The 21,265-nt window shown below is 44.4% G+C and overlaps 1 protein-coding gene across 1 annotated transcript; it reads right to left on the minus strand.

Annotated features, from left to right (window-relative positions):
* Positions 1-1,916: 1,916 nt before the first annotated feature.
* TSPAN15 (tetraspanin 15) lies at positions 1,917-20,492 on the minus strand. The gene is made up of 8 exons (XM_055721403.1): positions 20,246-20,492; positions 14,724-14,909; positions 12,457-12,531; positions 9,959-10,054; positions 8,307-8,423; positions 4,790-4,837; positions 3,295-3,411; positions 1,917-2,846 (listed from the first exon to the last, which is right to left on the minus strand). The coding sequence occupies exons 1-8, from the start codon at positions 20,339-20,341 to the stop codon at positions 2,694-2,696; spliced, it is 888 nt and encodes a 295-aa protein (XP_055577378.1). The 5' UTR covers positions 20,342-20,492; the 3' UTR covers positions 1,917-2,693.
* Between the last annotated feature and the right edge of the window lie 773 nt (positions 20,493-21,265).

Genomic DNA, 21,265 nt, shown 5'->3' on the forward strand with positions numbered 1-21,265 from the left:
CCAGGACAACATTTTGAGCATAGCCCTTTGCATACTTACAGCTGATTTCTTTGCAGACTGGGGGATGTGCATATTTAAAAAGAGAATGCTGGCAGTTGAGTCAGTGATGTGTGTGCAGCACCAGCTGGAGATGAGCCACAGGTTCACTCACACCACACAACATCACCTCCAGACCCCGCTTGTGCAGATGAACCAGGCAGGATGGAGCATACCCCTGCAGGGTCAGCGGCTCAGGATAAAACCAGCTACTTGTAAGCATGTGGAACACCTTGTACACACTACAAACCTATCCAAAAATCAATCTATTAACAGGAAATAGCATGGCATACTGAAGAGAGCCAAGCTTCATGTTTAAGAGCAAATTCACACACACCCCCATCGCAGCCTCCCCATCATCCCCAACAGCTCAGGTGCCTACAGGCAGCTGAGCAGAGACCTGCTGCATCTCTCTCCTCCAGTGGCCTCCCGATCAGCATCATCCTTCCCTCCAGTCACCATGAGCCTGTGAAACGAAGAGTTATTTCCTCACATCTGAGGGAGTGCCAAGGGTCAATAGTATTTGAATCAATCATTTATTAAAAGGTCACACGTTTAGTCCATGATTGTTGGATAGACACACACCCCCCCCAGCACTGCATATGACAGAGAGCACTGAAGGTGACTGAAAATTCAGTACAACCCACAAAATTCCTTGCTAAAGGAGAATTGCTCCCTGGTATCCCCAAATACTCTCTCTGTTCCATTTAAACCAACCAAATTTTAACCACGCTTCCATCATCTCCTGCTTTCCCAGATATCTTGTACTTCACCACAACATTTAAAAGGCACTAATAGTAAAACCAAAAAAATTACCTTTGTCATTCTCTCCTTCACAATTTATTACAGCCTTCCTGCCATCTCAAATTTGAGTGTTAGCCCCTTCTTGATAAAGGCCAGGACACAGCTTTGTCTGTGGCGATACCTCAGCTTTCAGCTCTCCCCTGCCCAGCCCATCCTCCACAATAAACCAATTTTGGCTTCAACCTTCCCATCCTTCACCAGCTCAGTCCTCCAAAGCTGTCCCCTCCCTCTCTTTGTACACAAATCCACCCTTAAAACACACCTTGTTTCTTGACTTACCAAAAGACGTTATTCAGGATAGAGACCAGGAAAATTTAGGTGACATCGATATGGAGCGATTAAATATGTAACCATGTGTGGGACCCATCGCTAGAGTGTGCTGTGTAGGAAATAACCTTGCTCTGCAGATGATGGGCTTGACAGCGCTGCAGGATCTCTCTCTCTCTCTCGACGCTGTCAGAAACACTAAAGAACTGGATGAGTCATTTTATGGCTCCTGGAAATGCATGAAAATTCCTCACCTACAAACACTGAGTTTTGAAGGAAGCAACAAACATGCCCAGGAGAAGTAAAAAAAAAAAAAAAATTAAAAAAATGGGGGCAAAGCAAAGCAGCAAGGACAGAAAAATATCAGGTATTCCTCTGTGTGGCTTAGTGGAGTGTCAGAAAAGAAGAGATTCACAAAGGCAGGATAGAAACCAAACCTGCTTTATTCTCACCCTGAATTTCTTTATTTGAAGCACCATGATAATTAGGGTTTGCATTTTGCCTGCAAGCCCGGCTGGGTCTGGAAAGGCTGCAGAAAAGTGCTCCTGGAAAGGCTGCAGAAAAATGCTCCGGGACAAAGCAACAAGAACAAAACCCCCAGAGCTCTCGGCGACGTCCCAAGTCTTGTCTCTAATTCACTAAGAGAAGCAAGTGAGGCACAGACCTTCAGCGACCCTGTCCAAAACCCTAGACGGGTCAGCACCCAAGCCAGATCACAGCTCAAGCTAGTTCTACCTTTTGATTCAGTGTTTGAGGGACAGGTTTACCTTAGGTAAGGAAATAAAAAGCATTTTAAACAAACTTCGTGCTTTCTAAAAAAAACAAACATTGTTTTTTTTATTTTGACAAGAATAAAAAATTTAGCAACATCTCAACATACAGGACTCAAAAAAAAATCGTAAGTCATCTAGTTAATTTACTAGAGGAAAAATACAGTACATACAAGACTCAAACATGCCATAAGTTTATACAAAAGCCAGACAGTAATAAATTGCATTAAAAATACATCAAGCATTACCTGACTGATTCAACATTGGCATTTGTCCCATTATTAAAAGGCACAAAAGACTGGGCAATGAAAGTATTCAGCATCACATCCATTATTGTCAGTAAATTCATCAAGATTAGCTTTAAAAATTTATTAAACACATGTTTAATATTCAGCATGTAGATCAGTAAGAAATGTTTTTTGGAAGGAGTAAGAAAATAAAGTTGGAAAGGGCAAACATTTAAACACAACATCCCAAGACACAAAGGCTCTTCCTAGAAATCTATTTTCAAATCCTCCCAGAAGAGTTTTCCCGTCTGCGCATCACTTGGCAATCATTCAAAATAGATTTGATGACCCACAAGCCCACCCCTGGCAGCGTCGGGATACCGCAGCAGCATCGTCAGCAGCACGGAGCCCTTCTGGTGTGCCTTGGGTTGCAGACACACCGAGAGCGACGAGGCTACAGAGGTATCGGCACGCTGCCGAGCCACCACTGGTCTGCTGGCCGGTTCATTACACCTGCAGTCTGTAACAACCAGCACAAACCAGAACAGGTGGATTTGGCTTTTTATAACCATATTTGAGGTTTCCAAAGTCACCCTGGGTAACACATACAGCAGCCAGCCTCTGCAAACTCGGGGGCAGATCTCTGCCCCGCTTCTTCAAACAGCCTTTCGCTCAGCTTGTGCTCGGTGATGATATCTTCCACCCGGGTTATGTAAAGCAAGGATAACAACACTCCCAGGAACTGCAAAAGGAAGTGACATCTCTAGTCAGAGATCAAACAGCACTTACCGAACGCTTCTCGAAGCAGTTTTTACAAACCATGTATACATACATTGGATATATGGGCAGGTATGTGGTACATATACAGACAGAAACTCACATTGCTATTCTTCTTTGCATACAGGGGTATAAATGGGTCATTTTTGTGAAGAACCAATATAGCAGAAGAATTGCCATCCCTTGGAGTATTAGAAAGTCTCAGTGGACACAGCTAAGGGGAGGGAAGGAGTCAAAAATACCAAGCAAAACCAAATTCACCCACCAAATCCTGTAATATATCACAGTAATGCTACTAAATTACTGGAACGCCACCTCAGATTCATAATGAAATGCAGTTGAATGGGACTTCGTGTGCTGTAGCAACAAATCAGGTACTTGCTTTAATGGATAATGCACTGGCCCCTCCTCACCTGGGGTAGCAATATGCCAAGCAGCACACCGGCCATGATGCTGTAGTTGTCCAAAAACCAAATCAGCACTGCGTTCGTGCATCCCCGGACATATATAACATGCTGAACACTCAAGCGCTGCAAAATAACAGAGCAAATGTTCAAACAGACAGTCGCACTGTTGTATGATACAGCAACACATGATAACTCCATATTCAGGGAGGCAAATTTGGTCGTCCTCCTTCCCATCTCTTTAAACCTACTGAATTTAACAGTGAACTCATCACTAATTCTTCCATCTGTTTTTAAGTTGTTCCACACCTGAACCAGTTCTTTTATTTGTTAACCCTTTCCCCCCCCCCAACTACTTTTCTAAAAGAAATGCATCCAACTCTCACTTTAGACCACTTGGAAAGTAGGTAAGTCTCTCTTTAGCTTTTCTCTCTGCTTCCAAGTTGAAAGTACAGCAGTGGGAAAAATTGCGGACCAAGTGCTTTGCAATAGACTCTAAAAAGGGCAGGAACAAGAGGATTTCAGATTCAGTCCTGCAAGCTGCGCTGCACCGTGACCCCAATCGATAATATAGAACGCACTTGAGGCTGCAAAGAGCCCTAAGCAGATGAATGGGGTAAAGTTAAGCATGTGTTTAAGTGCTTTGGGCGTTAGAGCCAGGCTGGAGCATTTAGGTGATTAAGCCATAAATCAATGAAACTAAATTAAGACAGGTCATATGTAAAGGTAACCAGTAATCCCAAAAACCAACAACTGAAGCTGGCATTGTGCACCAAGTGCCTCAAATGAGCTGGGGAGAGGGTTTTTTTCAGACCAACCCTGCACCAACACTCCAAAGCTGGGAGTGGCAAACTCCCGGCAGATCCAGTTACTGATTTCCCTTCTTAATCACTCTGCTATTAGTGCCTTGAGCCGACAGTCTCTACTCTGGAGTCACTGGGGCTATCCCCAAGAAGGACAACTGAAGAAGGAGGTGGCCCCATCCTGCTTCTTGAGGGAGGAGAGGGCTGCCAACACAACCTGGGAAGTCCCACTCCTCCTCCAGGAATAACTATTACAGGCTTAAAAAAAACCCCACCCACTACTGGGATATAAAATTCTTCGGAACAGCTACGTTTGCTTTACCAAAACTGATGTTACTCAGTGAGAAACTCTGGCTTTTAAGTATTAAAATCTTTCCCCAACTCAAGTCACTACTTAAAAGTATGAAAGCAGCTTTCTTTGCATTAGTAGTGTAATTAGCCTGAGCGGGATGAGCTTTGGGAAGATGTGCTTCATGCAGGTCAAACAAGGAATTGTGGAAGATACAAAGAAGAGAAGATAACGCAGTCAAACAAGATTAGCTTTTTTAATATGTGAAAGTTATTTCAGATAAAATCATCTAAACTGCCAATTTAGCTGTCTGGTAGATTTAAGCATGCAGAAGACAATTTTATAACTGACAAAAAAACCCCCAGAGAAACACCACCTTTTGCCACGATGGGGCAGACACTGGTTACATTACCTCTTTGTCAATGGTTTTGTATCCGCACATAGTGTTGATAAGGTCTGTCTGAAAAGAAAACAACAAATATAAACTGCAGCAGAAAACAGAAGTCACCAAAAAATTATCGTTACTCTTCTTGTGTTCACCCAGCTTATGTAAGAGCAACAAGAGGGTTCCGTCCCAGTCCAACACCAGTTTCTTCCAGCAGCTTCAGGGCCAGATATATATATAAAGTCATCTACGTGACTTTAGAGAAATCAGTACTGCCACTGTGTCACAACACAAGGCATTTGAACCGTATCTATCCGGAAAAAACAGTATGGCATTAGAAACCACAGCTAGCTACGGCAGAGCTGTACGCCACAGCTGTTTCCAAACAGCTGGGTTTCATTTTAAGGCCTTAATAACTTAACACATCTCATTAAGAAAACCAGGGTTTAACATGGCCATCATGCCATCACGATGACAAATTTAAGCTCAGAAATATCTAAACCCCAAAAGCCATCCTATACTATGAATGCTTACGTGAACAATTTATATGACCAAATTTATTACAATGTATTTTTATATATCATTATATAAAATTCATATATTTAAAAAAAGGCTGAGTGCTTGCATTTATCACAGATTACTAACACATTTTCTGTAGCCATTTAATATTTTATGGGGGTCCCAAAGCTCTACCTGGCCTGGCAAAGCTAACCTGAAAATACTGCCCTTCACTTACACATCAGCCAATGTAAAGCCCAGTGGCACCAAAGGAAGCAATGAACGAAGCCAAAGACAAGGACAAAAATGAGAATACACAAATGAGGAAAACAATGCAGAACTAACTCTACTGTCTTGATATACCTTCCCTCAAAATTAAAACAAGATGTAGAAATGCAATTTCTAAATGCTGGTGGCCTCTGAGCAGTAGCCTGGGGTTCCCAGGCCACCTCCCCAAGAAGGAAGAGGGATATTTGCAAAAAGATGGAAGATGGATGTTACAAAACACCAGAAATGCCATCCAGGGTCAAGTTTTTTAAAGCCCTCAAAAAACGGGCTCTCTCCTCAACCATGCAACTTGCTGACAAACAAGGTTCAGTGCATTCCTAAAAAAATAAAAGCTCCGACTACTTCACAGGGCTGTTGGGAAAAGGTGAGGGGTACCCATCTGTCAGCCAGAGGTAATCACTTGGAAGTCAAAGTTTGCAAGACCAGGCATCAGCGTGTTGCTGTGTCTGCTGTCAGTGACTTCACATTTACAGAACGCTTGAGCCTAACCAACAAACGTGCGGCCATTCCCAAAATATGCAACCGCAGGGAACATTCACATCATTTAATTTTAAACACAGTATTTGCTAACAACATCGTGGCACCAGGAAATGTACACGACTGAGATAAATGTATTAGAAACAGAGGATTATAGACATTTGGGGACCAATTTTTATCTACTATAGTAGTGTAAGTCTTTAATAAATACTTTGATTTAAAAATAGTCCCTCCAAAGCCCCCCCAGTACGAGCCTGGCTCGTGTTAGCACAAGGCTTTTTCAAAGGATCAGAATCCAACCTCTGACATTAGCGGGAGTTTTCCATGACTACAAAGCGAATGAGTAATCACAAACCATATCTGTCGTTTTCCAGGACAGAAACCAGCCTGTATTTGGAAGCATTTGTCAAACATACAAGATTTATCCATCTTCCAGTTGGTTTTGTTTTGGGTGTTTTTTTTTTTTCCCCAAGGCAGCTGGCCATACAGCCACGGTGTTTGCATCGTCCTGCCAAGTACGTGCCCACACCACTTGGGCTTCCCAGGGCCCATCGATGGCACCCCGGTGCAGCAAAGCCACAAGCCCTAACACACCACAGCACCTTGCTGAACAGCCTACCCTTAAATAAGAAGTTTTCTTGTTATTTTGGGGCTTCTCCCAGCCTTTCGATTAACTTCCCTGCGTTTAACACTTCACAAGCTACCTTCAGGCTGCAAGTAGCCTCATCCCACCCTCCCCAGCTGCCAACTAAGTGTACAGAGAATACACACCCTATTTTCCTTGCAGAAGTTTTTATTTTAGCACTTTCCTGCCTAACAGGTTGCATCTGAAATCCTCAACGTGTTTGATTATTTGTGCCGTAGCTGGAAAGGCACCTGGTGTTACTGGTCACTGGTTATTGCAGCGCTTCGCCCTCACGGTACTGCTGTATTTCCACACACATGAACTAACCTTTTAAAATAAGACTTCAACAGAGAAACGAGTGCTACAGAAAAATAAGCAGTAGTTTGAATGGCGACTAAAAAGCCAGATAGCTCTTTACTAGTCAGTTCTATCTTCCTTTACCATAATCTGAAAGCAAAAATCCTGAGCTCTTCTGCTCCGTGCAGATGTGGATCAGCAGATACTATTTTCATATACACAACTTTCTTATTCTCAAATACCTAAGACTTAAAGAATAACTGTTTAGCTTTGGTTTCTGAGAATAAATCAAAGCTCAGCACAGATTTAAAAAGACTCTCATACACAGAAAATGTGTAAACATACGTAATAAACACGCTTCTCAGCAACACCTAGCAGGATTCCTGACACAATTACTGCATTTATTTCCCCCTTTTTTTTAATTAACAGTCATGCTCAAGGCAGACACTGAAAAGGCAGCACATAACAGGTACCAGTAGGCTATCCATTCTGAGCTCTGCTGTGCCTGCTCTCACACAGGCTCATGCTCTCTGTCCCATGTTCAGACCAAAGACCAAAACCCAGTGAGACAGGAATTGCCCACTCTGGTTTTAGGTTGAGGTATAGTTCTTCATCAAATTCAGTGTTACACCCATCCCTCAATGAAGAGCGATGAATTAATACTGCTAGAACGTATACAAAACACATTTACATGGAACTTAACGCCTGGCCCTAGCACTGTCAGCACCACTTAATAGCAGTTCATCACGGAGTGAGAAACTGGTCCAGACTCCAGCTGGCAGGGTGTCCTTCCAGGCAGGGAGTTTTTACAGGGTGGCAAGGCGGGCAGTTTTTGAGGCTGGGTTAGGGCAGAGCAGCAGCTGCAGTCTAGACCTGCGCCCACAAGGATGCACTGACCCTGAGGGCATTTGCCTACATTTCTGGATTTTCCTGGATGACGGGGTTGTTCTGTTTGGGTTTTAATTCACACAGCATATCACTCCAACCCCCACCCACGGAATCAATCAGGGCCCAGGCTTCCTGGCAAAGCTGGAGCAGCAAACCCTGGGGAAAATACCAGCAAAACTTAATTTTAAGCAGCCCTGGTCCAGGCAAGCCATGAGGTTAGAGGAGCTCCCAAGATCCCTTCTGCACTTCTAGGACTGCATAGCGGGACAGTAAGACAGACTGGAGCCAACCCATCTAATTCATTATTTTCTTCTTTTCAAGCTGTCAATACCCAAGGATCCATAGGTCCCATTTTTGGGAGGGACCCATTTTCCTTCGCTTCTTCCCCCAGACTTTCCAAAGTAAGGTACCTTTTTAAGCAAAGGCTGGCAACCCAGCAGAGAACAGCGATGCTGAGATGCCAGGACTTACCTTATTCGTGACGCAGCAAGTATAGGGCACCCCGCAGGCCAGCGGTCCTGGCGCCCCACAGTTGTGGTACACATTTTGTGACCAGTCTTTATAATCTTCCCCACCACAGCACTTAAACTGGATGAAACGACACAAAAGGCAAAGGAAAAAAAGAAAATCGTATCTTAACAGAAAAAAACCTAAGAATAAAACAATTTTAAGAGCACTGAGCTACCCAGAAATTCTGTCATTTTATCAGCAAGGTACATAAGAATGGATATGACAGATGCAACTGAAAAGAATTAAAGATATAGGTAGGTGTTTCTGTATCACTTATCGAGCTATTACCCAGGGTACCAGAGCAAAGTACTCAGTGCTAAGTTCCACCTCCCATCTTTTCTGAGTTGAAAAATTGTCTGTTCAGGTCTGGACATCATTAAGCACTGTTTTTACATTCATTCCATCTTGAGCTATAACATCCTTCTGTTTTTTTAAGGATTGCGACTACATTTCTAAATGAGTCTAAAAGACAAAAGTGTTGCTATAAGGCATAAAAATAACCTCACCAGAACATTTTGGGTGTAATTCAGTAGAACTGAAATCTGGCAAACAAATACCGTAAGTTTACACTGACTTAATACAAACATTCACTTTGTACTTTAAACAAAGGGAAAAGGAGCAGTTTATTTAATCACTAGAATGTATATTCACTGTACATAATTTTGGGCAGTGCATGGAAACTTTAAAGCATTATGAAGTCTAATGACAAAATTTCCTCAGGATGGTTGGCTTTTGACAGACTTTCCATGCTAACTTTGTTTTTCAAAGCAGGCTGCCATCTCCATAACGATGTCTTAAAATATACATATCACTTCCTAAGTTTTGGTTTGTTTTTTTTTTTAATGATTATTTGGCATGGTCACTGACATCACATGGGCCATGACATCACATTTCTGAAAATTTTCTGCTTCTTCTATAGCCTCTGAACTGCACTGCAGAACTCTTCAATAATCCAATAAACATTTCAACACACCAGCCTTGGAAAAAAAGAAGGCTGTGACTCAACTACACGTGCCATTAAGTAATGCTCAGCTGGGCTCAACACAATTTCTGAATTTTAGTTACAGGTACAGATGCTTCCCCAGGCATTTCCTTTGAATAACCACCTTGTTAAAGAGCTGGATATGTGCCCTTGAATGAAAATACAACAGCCCAGGTTCAAACAGTGTAACTGCCACCTAATTTCTCTTTATCCAGTGCCTCCTGTTAATAAGATGCTTTTGAATGTCTTGGACCAGCGAGCAGAAATGCTGAGCACAAGAACTTGGGTGGAATTTAGGCTGAATTTGCCTGAATCCAGCTGCGGAGCCCCTTTAAGGCTACACGGTTGCAGGATCTGGCCTTGAGCATCCAAATCACATCTACCAAGGCAAAAGCTGCACTTTGGTCCCCCTCTTCTTGCAGTCATTTAGAGGGCTTCAAATACCAACTGGGATGCTGGCGGAGCCCTGACCACAGCAACACTGTAACAGATGACACAGGAAATCTCATCCCTTTCATCAATAAGAACTTGATTATCACATCACTGGAAAAACTCAAAGCTGTCACTAAGGTCCTACTGCATCTCAGCACTGAATTTGTCCCAGAAAAAAACCCCAACAAACAACACAAACCTGCTTTTGAACAGAATCCATGATGTTCTTGAAGTCTAAATCATCATAGTAATTCTCGATTCCTCTTCTAATATTATCATTCAAAAAGTTGATTGTCTAGAAGGCAGAAATAAAACAAGATTCATGGTTTACACATACCAAAACAAAATTAAAAGAGCAGGTTAAAGTGGCATGTGTAATCGATGAGCACAAAAGGAAAGCTGCTTTTTTAAAGAAAAAAACAAATACCAGATAAATCATGGCACAGTCCTGCAGGGACTGACCACCCGTTCTCTTTTAAGGAAGCAGCCTCGCTGCTGGTTTCATGCTGGGAGGCACTAACAGTGCACCACCTCCCCAGCAAGGTGCTGCTTCTGAGGTTCTCCAAGCATCTCCTACAGATGGCCCCGTTACCCCTGGGCAGGATCTCTCCCACTGGGCACTGGGGATCCCTATCACTTTTTGGGTGACAGAACGGCAGGTTTGGGTGGTGTGTCTTGGCACTGTGGTCTGCACTACACTCTGGGCAACAAGAGCTGACTCTGTCCTTGCTCAACATCTTCCATGAAATTTAATTTCCATTAATGTTATTTTCACTGCTTTATTTTCCAAGGAGTCCATAATTGCCAGATAGAGCGATTCATTCTATCTTAAAAAAGTGTATCTATGTTTTACAGTGGTTGTTTTCAGAAATATGGCAGTGGAGCGGTGGCAGCTATAAAACAGTATCTCCTCAGCTTGTCATATTAGAAATTAAATCAACAAAACATTTTTAAAGTTCAGAAGATGAAGGAAGGAAAAGAAAGGGAGAAAAAAAAAAAAAAAGAGTATTTAGTTTTTAACATCCTTTTAACATCCAGCACAATCACAGTATAGCAAAAACTGAGACTAGTCAGAACAGAACGTAACGCCTTTCCTTTCAATCCAGCTGCTAAAATGAACACAGTTAAATCCTTACAGGTCAGAAAGAAACCTGAAATACATCTCCTCGTTTTCTCAGTATTACAAACAAAGCAGGACAAAAACAACTATCACGTAGATGACTAGGAGTACACGGGACTTTGCAAGACCAGCCTAACTGGCCAAGAATGAACAGCAGCAAGTACCAGCTCTGGTGCTACCTGGATCGCCTCATTTAGACTCAACAGATTTGAGCGGGAAATAGAGAAAGAAATGGGAAAAAGCAATGAGGCATGCAAAACAATCAGCTTTTAAATAAAGGCTATGACCCTAAGCTTTTTTAAATACTTCTTTCTCCTCCCCATACTAACCCCAACTTTTCCATTAACCTCTTAAAACAAGCCAAGAAACCCATCCCTGAGCACAGCTGTCCCACTCGGACAGCAATACCTGTGTTGGGAAACCACTTACTGCACAAAAAACCCAACAATACTTTTTCTTTGTCTGAAAGTCAACGGCAATTCTTCCTCTCCCTCTCAGCAAATACCATCTTTGGCATTTACTTAATTTTCTGCCAGTCACATTCTCTGCATCCCATGATGCCCACGCTCCTACACCGGGCAGGCTGAGCTGCTCCCTTTGGATAAGTGCTCCCGCCACAATTCATAATAAATCCTTGTGCAGGGCCAAGGAAACACCTATAGCAACAGCTAATGAAGGCTTCTAGAAATTAAGATACTCATCCACTGCTCTCACAAGTCAAGTTCATGATTTCAGTCCAGCACAGAGTAAGAAGAAAACACCAGCTATGGAGAACATAATACAACTTCAAAACAATGTGCTGTTATTTTTTAAAAAAATCTTTTTTCAAGCTGCTTTTTTTTTTTAATAACTTATGTAACACAGTATGTATGACTTCTTTTTGTGGAAATGAGACCAGTAGGATTGGGGTGGGGAAGGAAGAGGTCGCATTATTCAGCACCTCCTTTTAACACTCATACTCTGCTAGATTAGAAAAAAAATCAAAGAATGGAAATCTAGTACTTGCCATAGTAAATATATTTATCTTTTAAAGCATTTCTAACAGGAAAAAAAAAAGTCTGCTGCTTTTTTTTAGAAAAATTAAGTTTTTCATATATGGCATGCTTGTAAATGATGGGGTCTGCTACAGAAATTCCTTCTGCTGCGTATGAATGTGGGCAGGGAAGAGCTGTCCTTCAGGTATGGTGAAACATTTTGGCCACTAAAAAACAACAAAGTCTCCAAATCCAGCTGGAAACTTTCCAAATCAGCAGTCTGAGACCCAGATGGCAAATCAGAATAAAGCACTTTGTAATACATGAATAGCTGGAAACTTGTTTTGCCTGTATTGCACGTTCTTTCTTACCAGATTTTCTTCAGATTGTCTAATCTGGAATTAATCTCCAGAAGGGGCATCCAATCCCACCCATCCCCAAATCTGAAAGGCCCTGAAAAGTCTGGACCTGACTTCAGACCTCCATCAATCAGTGCTCAGGTGACAATTTTTAACACCTTTTATTTGCTCAGTAGCACAGCTGTAACGACATGGATTGTGAGTAACATCCTTGGTGATCAAAACCTCAACACAAGCAGCTCACCTGGTTTCTGAAGATCAGGGCCACCACGCCACCAGTCAGCTCGATCAGCAAACAGATGCCAAGAATGTACATGAACTGCAAGAAAAACAATTGCAAGTGAGTCCTTAAACAGAACAAACCCCAAACACTCTTTCAATTAGTGTCCTTAAGTCTGTAACATTCAATTGCCAACATACTTGGCTTTCTGCACGTGAGATGTCATTTTAAAGAAAGATATAAAATTATGGTTTTGTTCTGACAAAACGGTTCATGTCACAAGAAAGCCTTTTTTCCTCACTTGAGCCATTGTAGGCTTTGCCCAATTGGCAAACACATCATCCTTCTGCTTCGAATGGACTCAAAAGTGATAGAGCATTTATCATGACCAAATGCTTCTCTCCATAAGAGCATCCCAGAGAAGCATATTAATGGACTGCTACAAACCACACTGCTCTGTGTTTGTATGCTTCCTACAAAAACACCACTTACCTGTTAGCTTTCATTTCTTGGGTAAAGCAGTGCTTTAAGATCAGCCAAACCATCTTCTACTAAATTGCCAGTGTTAAATCAAAGCAAAATTCTGGGCTCAGTACCTTTTAGTGTGTTGCTTCAGAAGAGGGAACTGAGCCGTCCTGCATGACCAAGCCAGCTCAGCACAGAGGCTCCAAGATGGGCACTAACAGGACTTACCATGCTCAGCGGTAAAAAACTGACATCTGCTAGCTCTCTATTTACTTATTCCTGTGTGTATATATACACATACTCACAAATGTGCTCACACACAACCACAACGTATGCATCTGTGACTAGTCCAAGTGCATGCTGAATATGAATAATATGAAGAAATCCATAGCAACACCCAAGATAGCTGTGATGTGCCTGTACTTGAAATGTTTTCCCAACCGAAAAGATTCTTCAGGCATAAAAGATGGGTTTTATGTGAATTTAGGTCTGCTTCTTAACAATAAACTTCATCGGGAGCAACGTTTTATGATCCCTCATCTGAAAATAATCCCTAATGCTCCACCCTGAAAGCTGGTTTAAACTCCCGTGCTCTCCATACCCAGTATCAGTGTCAGTAATTCACCAGGCAGATGCCTTTTCTCCTGCTAAATCCAGAATCAGCCTGAGAAGCAGACGTCAGGGACTTTCTTCTTTCAAATACCCTACCAGGTTTGCTACCACAACAGGAACAGAAAACGTCCTCGGCATCAGATGAGGAGACACCACCGTGCTCAGAGTGAAAGAAGCCACCACCACCTAAGGACAAACTCCCAGTAAAATTCCAGCGTAATTTCAAACCCCACAGTTACCTCTTGCTTTATCCTACATGACATACCACGTATTTAGCATTTCTTTAAACCCAGCTGGCTTGAAGGTGAAACCCACACTTTGGTGCTTTATTTTTAATTAGTCATATGTGCAACTTCCATCTGCAACCACAGCGTTACACAGGAATCTCCCTAAAATTCACCCCTTGAGAGGCACTGGAGAGAAAAACTTTGTTCCTTTCGTTTCTCCTTTAGGGCCCTTCTCTCAAAGCTCTGTGGTGCTCCACAGCAAACCCTGTAGCCCACGTTCCTCCATCTCCCCTCACTGTTCCACTCCCCAGACCAAGGCAGAGTGACCCCAGCTACCACCAGCCTGACGGATGTCAGCCTGACCTGGGGTTTCTTTCTCTAGCAGCTTCCTCCCAGTCAAAACGAGAAGTGTTTGGCAAACCACCAGAGACCGCAACTCATCTCTGCACTTAACATCCCAGCAGGCAGGTTCATGGCTTTAGGACCCCCCCATTCCAACAGGGCGATGCTGGAGCCAGCAGCTGCCTCTCCCTGGCCACGGGGCAGCACTCTCCTCTTCTCCCACGCAGCTCTGAGCAGGGCACGTGCTGGGGTATGGCCAGCCCAGAGGAAAGGCTAGCGTCAAATAGTACACCCACAGCTGAGTTTGCACAAAGTACACGCCAGCTGATAATAATTCACATTCCTGGTTGTTTTCCATAAAGCCCTCAACTATTGGAAAGCTGGTTTTCCTGGCACTGGGCTCTGACCCTCGCCTGTCCTGTCACCGGCAAGATGAAATATTGCTGCTCCCCGACGGAGGGACATCCACAGACCATGGTTAGGGGACCACTACCATAAAGCAGTTTCAGATTTAATTAAAATTAAAAGAGTGACTTTGTTAAAAACAATTTAAATGCAGACAGAGTTACGGGTTTAAATTCAGGTGAAGCTGAAAAGCAAAAGCAATGAGTCTTAAAAATTAAGACTAAAAACCCCAACACTTACTGCTTGCAAAAGGCTTAAATTGTCTCTTAAGGAAGCCAGTACACCCACAAAAGATACCAGGAACATTATAATGCCCAAAAGTATTAAAATAATTGCTGGGGCTAGAAAGGCACTTTCTAGAGTTTTGTATTTCTGTCTTTCAACTTCTGCATAAATCCCAACAGCAAGGACAAGGGCTCCAATCACCTGAAACAGAAAAAGAGAAGAGTACAGATGTTATTCTTTCTCCCGGTAAACACAGAGATGACATTTTATGAGTGAGTACACATGAACCTGTGACCACTCACTTCGGAATTAATTATAAACAATCAAAACACTCAAATCAGAAGTTTGAATTAAAAAAATGAAACCAAAACAAAAGACCCTCAAAGATTAAAGCAGAAAAAAGCTGAGTTAGAAAAAAAACCAACACCGCTGAGATTTGTTCATTTTAAAAATGTATTTAATAACTTTTTAACATTCTGGAAGTTAAACAAATTGAACCATACATCACTGGTTGAAGTGTAACTTATTTCTCATCTGAGACCACAGACATTACATATACTAGCAAATGCCACGGCATTAATGCTCCTCCTTTGCATGTCTGTCTGTCCTTCCCTCTGTGTGTGCTTGTGAATATATATACGCCTCTAACATAACACAATTTCTAAGCCAGTTGGCAATCAAGATCTTAGTACATATCCCTTAGTATCAGCTGCTATTGTATTTAGGCTCCATAAATAAGGCCAGGTGTTTCCTATACCTCCACTCCTGCCATCAGGGGAAATGCACTGGATTAAAAAAGGAGAAAAAGAAAAGCAAGCTGGAAATTACAGCACTTTCTTAAGCAACTACCAGATAAAGCTGACAAGTGAAACAAGATGTGATGCATTTAATTTAACAAGGTAAAGATATTTCAATCAAAATAATCACAGTTAAGTCAAAATAATTTGGTATTAAACCTATGGTGTTCTGCAAGTCACTTTGAATTATACTGAAGTAAAAAAAAAAAAAATAGCCCACAATACTTAATCATGAAAATTGCAGTGGGAAAACTTTATTGCAACTCCAACAGCCAGGCACATCCCGAGGGAAGAGGCCAGGTTCAAATCGATCATTTTGGCAATCTGATAAACAATGTTGCCCTTTTCTGACTCAACATTTCTGCAGGAACCCTGGATCTGCTCCCTGCACACCAGCGGCGAGGATAACATGCTTCTCAATCACACAAGGCTTTTGGATATCATGTGGTATACAACAGTGAAAGGTCTAGATAAATATAAAACATACTTACTTGCAAGACAGTGAGCCCAACAGCTGAAATATTGTTTTAATTATGGGATATCTTAAAATAAATAACTTGCTGAAAAGTCTTGGTTTTCTACAAGAACGAATAACAATCCCAAAGGACAGTATGTGGGGAATGCCACCAAGTTATCATTTAGAAAAGAAAAAACTCAGAAGGGTTCACCCATAAAAATAAATGTACTGAAGCTATATTAAATGTAACTTAAATTTTCACGTGACCAAATTCAGAGTAGCTTCCCCTCCGAACAATTCAGAAACTGTGCTGTAAGGTAACAGAAGAGAAAACATGGTGGGCAAATAACAGGTATGCAAATTTACCACTTACATGCTTCCACTGTAAAATGGTAATTAGGGGTTTTTTATTACTGAATAGTCAATCTGCAGTGTTAGCTTTATTCTTAAAAAAAACCCAATAATTTGGGCAATAATTTATAAATTTTGTTTCAAGCAGATGACAACACCAACAAATCAGGTTGACATTTTTAAATACAGCTATAACAATCGAGGAAAGAATCTCAGAACTATACAAAACAATTGCAGATTATAAAACTGGTGACTGTACATGTATATGTGATTCAGGAGTTCTATTATTATGATGATTTAAAAAAAATTTAAAACCCCCAAACCCTAAAACCCTGATACCTTTGTGTCTAGATGGCATTTATGCTGCTCAGAAAGCAGCAGATCTATAAGCAGCAACTTAAAGGCAGCATCTCCCGCAAACTCTGAAGCACCATGAACAAGCTCAATGCTTGCCTGGTAGCTTCCTTGTTTAGAAAATTAAAAAACCAAAACAAAACAACCCACCAATATTGGACATAACACACAGGTATTAAACCTTGATGGGGATTATCTGAATGTCAGAAGTGTGTTAAGACTAGAATGTTTTACTGAAATGTCTTTTTCTTAGCCATAGTTTTCTCATCAAAACATTCAATGTAAGATTTCGGTTTGTTTGTTTGCTTTAAAGATTCAAAGGTGCTTGTGAGCAGAAATACAAGGTGCATTCCTGCTTTCAGAGCTTAAGATATATAGACACATGTAGCAACCTTTACACACATACATAACTTCACCCCGTTCCATCTGCACGTTTGCTCACATACCCTCCAACACCACCTCTAGCATTTTAAGTGCACGAGAAACTTCAGTCCTGCCTTTTGTTTCCTGATACGAGCTTGGCCCCCCAAAAAATCCCCAAATTCCCCCCTTACAAATTCCCACCCGTTACAGCTTTTAATGCCCCCAGTGGCCGATATCCCACCCCAGACAAACGACAGGATTAAAGCCGCCTTGTGACCAACGGGGCATAAACAGGGGGAGCTTCTCACCACTCCTCGGCTCTCTTCTAGAAGTGCCCCAAGCCGCTTGCTCTGCAAGGCTTCAGGATACCGGGCATGACAATTATGTCACCCCCCAAGAAGAGGACTACAAAACACCCATGTAAAAAAAGCTCCCTCAGGCAACCCTAAGTTAACAGTTCGGCCAACGGTGGCACGCAGAGGGCACACGCCGCACGCTGCGTTCAGCAGCACTGCTGCCACGCCAGGAGAAAAACATCCGCCAGCAAACCAAAAACTCAGAGTGACCAATCATATAGCACACACGCACACACATTCCAAGTTTTATACAGATTTTGAAGTATAAAAAACTATTACGGGGTTGGGGGGAAAGCCTACCTAAGTATGCAATTAAAATCTTCATTCCTTACAAGCAGGATTTACACTTTTATTATCTTCCGGGTTTTTAAACATTTAATAAAAAGATTTTAAACTTTTAATATGGTCAAACCAATAGCAGCAATTATTTATGCCAAGCAGATGTGCTAACTTGCCAATCATTCTACCCCCATCTCTTCTCCAGGACTGTGCTCTCCCTTCCTGTGACTAGGGGTGGGAACGCAAGCTTTACGTAGGTGGCCCAGCAAAATACACACTGTTTACATCCTGCATCCTTCACAACAGCTCCCAGTTTGGTAATTCACCCTGTGTCCGCAGGAAAAATTAACTGGCCTTAACTGACATTAAACGAGTATACACCAGCAAATAGCTGGGACTTTCACTGGGGCTTTTGCATGCACAGAAGCTGCTTTCCCAAGAGAAATGAAAAGCATTTATTTATAAGCAGCGGTTTTAACCCTTTACTTACAATACTTATTCTTAAATAAAGCAGTGGCCACTCAATAACAGCACCTTCTGTTTAAAATGCTGGACGTTGTTTCAGCCAAGTGAGAAAAATTACATTAAAGCCTCATTCACCAGCAAAACAGTTGCCTGAAAAAGTTACAGTGATGACTAGTTTTTAAAAAAGCCCCGGGTGACACAGGAAGATACAGCAGTGACAGGGCTTGTAGCAAACGTCCCCTCTGGCACTCCCAGCGATGCTTTCATTTCCTTTCTGCCTTTGGATAAGGCTGATATTTAGTTCCTGCTGATTCTAGGCAATCCTGGGTACTCGAATCTGAGTGTTCATCACTCACAAATGTAGCAGAAGAACAGCAGGGAGGAAACCGAATGGCTGCAGCACCCTGTACATCAAAGTCCCCAAAAGAACACAAATCACTCAAAATTTAAGCAAGCCAATACACAAAAGCCAAACTTTACTCCCACTTACACCAATTTTTTTTTTTTAAAGTCAGCAAGAGTAACACAGCTGAAAAAAGAACCAGACCACTGACATTTACAGCTGATGATGAGATCTGCTTCCCTAAGCTAGAATAAAAGAAAATTTCGAGAGAGAAACCCACGCACCATGGCTCACACAATACAGTGTGTGTTCGGCCTGCATGCCAGGAGCACGCTGCCCAGCGCCAGCCAGCCGGCCAGCCAGCAAACACCAGTGGCCCCAGCCATCCCCTGCCCGCAACCCCCATCATGCCTGCCCCCCTCTCTCCCCCCCCAGAGCAAATCATCTCCCTGGCAGAGCTGACAAATGGAAGCTCTTGGTTATAAACAAGGGCAGAGCACTGAAAATGCAGAACAAGCAGCTACAAAGAGTAAATAAAATCCTCAGGCTGCTTAAAAGAGGCTTTGTCCTCCACAGATGCTCAGAGACACATTTCAGAAGGGCTCTTTTTCTGCTACCGGATTAATTTTTACACCCCACCAGCAAGGCCCCTTGCTGCCAACAGAAAACACGGAGTAGCCAATGTGCACGGCCCTTCATGAAGGACCTGTTGCAAAAGAGTTTGAAAAATAATGCAACAGGTTTCCCTTTTCTGAAAACGGTACCTGCAGAATAGCAGCTGTGGCGTAATGCAGGGAACTTTGGGGTCGAAACCCAAGGGTTTTCCTCAGTAGGTTTGTCTAGGAAAGACAACAAGGTAGCCAGGATCCCCACATGCCTGAATTACATCCAAACATTTTGCATTTCAGTTTTTGTTCATTCCTAAACCACAGCTTTAATCAGGCACCTACTATCGAAGCTGGTGGCTCTAAACCTCTTTTCACACGTCAAAAGCTTCACGCTCCCACCTGGAAACACCGTGTCTGCCAAGGCAGCAAAGCAAGCGCTTCTGTGGCATTTAAACTGAGAGGGCCAGAAGGAAATCCTGCCCGAGCAACCCGTGCGTCGGTACAGCCTGGGGCCAGTGCAGCCACGCAGCATCACCCCAGTATCCCGGAGCCTGAAAAAAAGCAGTTTAAAGTGGCGGTCCTCCCCAGGAGCCCCAAGGCTCCTTCCAGCCCGAGGGTGCCGGGTCAGGGCGAACTTGTCGCGTTTGAGGAGCCCGCGGCAGCGGCCCGGAGTCCCCGTCCGGGAGCCCAGGGCTCGCAGGGGCAGCACCAGGTTCCAGCGGGTTCCAAAGCTCCGCGCATCGCCCCGCGGGCTCGGAGCAGGAACTGCCCCGCACGCCGGCGGCTGGCTTTGCCGGGCAAAGGCTCTCCTTGCCAAGCACCCCGAGGGGGATAAGGCGCATTTTCGTACAGGCATACATAATGAATTTTATCCGCCAAACTCCCAACCCCTGCAAGTCCCCCATCTGCTAAAACCAGTTTATCGGTCCCTCGGGAAGGCAAGGGAGCTGCACCCACCGGCACAGGTGTGCCAGCCGCCGGCTCGCAGCGCAAGTGTTCGCAACTGAAAAACCCCCGTGCCTGGCGCGGGGGGGACGCGGCGCTCCCCGCCGGACCCCCGCACGGGGACCCCGCCCCACCGACCGGCGCCGGCGCCCCCCGCACCCCCCGGCCCGCCGCAGGCTGCCCGCCCCCCGCCGCACCGCGGGCAGCCGCCGCCCTCACCCAGAAGGTGGTGGAGTAGGTGATGAGGGTGAGCTTGAGGCAGAGGTAGGAGAGCCGCCCGCAGTACCGCACTTGCTCCGCGTCCCCCGCCGCCATCCTCCCGCCCCGCAGCACCTGCCGCCGCCGGCCCGGCCCGGCCCGGCCCGCCCCTTCCCGGCGGCCCGTGCCCGCGGGAGGGACCGGCCGCGCCGCCGGGCGGGTCCGGGGCCGCCGCCGCTTCCGGGACCCGGCGGGCGGGGGGGCACACCGCACGGGGAGAAGCGGACGGCACGGCATGGGGCGGGAGGTGGGCAGCACACACGTCAGGAGCGAGATGCAAAGCTCCGACACGCTCCCGGATTTGTTTTGTTCTGTTTTTTTTTTTAATTAATTGCCTTTGCAAATGCCCCGCGGTCGGGGGGCGGCCCGGTCGGGGCTGTCCCCGCCGCTGGAGCCATCGGGACACCCCCCCACCCCACCCCAGCTCCTCCCAGAGCCGCCGCAGCCCCGCAGCCCCTCACCGCCGTTTCAAACAGCGCGCACAGCAGTCCACGAAGCTGCTGCCTGGGTGTTTGGCGGGGCGTCCGGGAGCACGGCAGAGCGGCACCCCCACGCTCTACGGCAGCAAACCGAGCGACACCGCAGCGTTTACCGTTCCTTGTGACACCCGCAAAGCCGCCCGTGCCAAGGGGGTCCCGTCCCGCAGATAAAGCGCAACAGCTGATGTGGGCGCTGCCCTGGCCGCCTGCCTGCCTAAAGGGACATGTGCCCGGCACAGCGGGTCACTGTTGGGTCTGCACGGCCCTCATGGACTGCAAACGCCATTCATGCCTACCAGATTAAATAACCCCTTCCAAGCTGGCAGTGCTGCGCTCCTGGCCCACAAAGTGCTATTTTCCTCGGGGGGAGAAAGTCTCATTCAAAGTGGCAGCCAGCTATCAGAGAGTTGGTTGTTGCATCCCGGCCTTGAGCACAGACAGATGGCCTTGAAAATCGGCGTCTGGTATCAGAGAAGATGACGTGCAGCAGCATTTATACTTA

The sequence above is a fragment of the Falco cherrug genome, chromosome 9 (genome assembly GCF_023634085.1).
Source record: "Falco cherrug isolate bFalChe1 chromosome 9, bFalChe1.pri, whole genome shotgun sequence".
NCBI lineage: Eukaryota > Metazoa > Chordata > Aves > Falconiformes > Falconidae > Falco > Falco cherrug.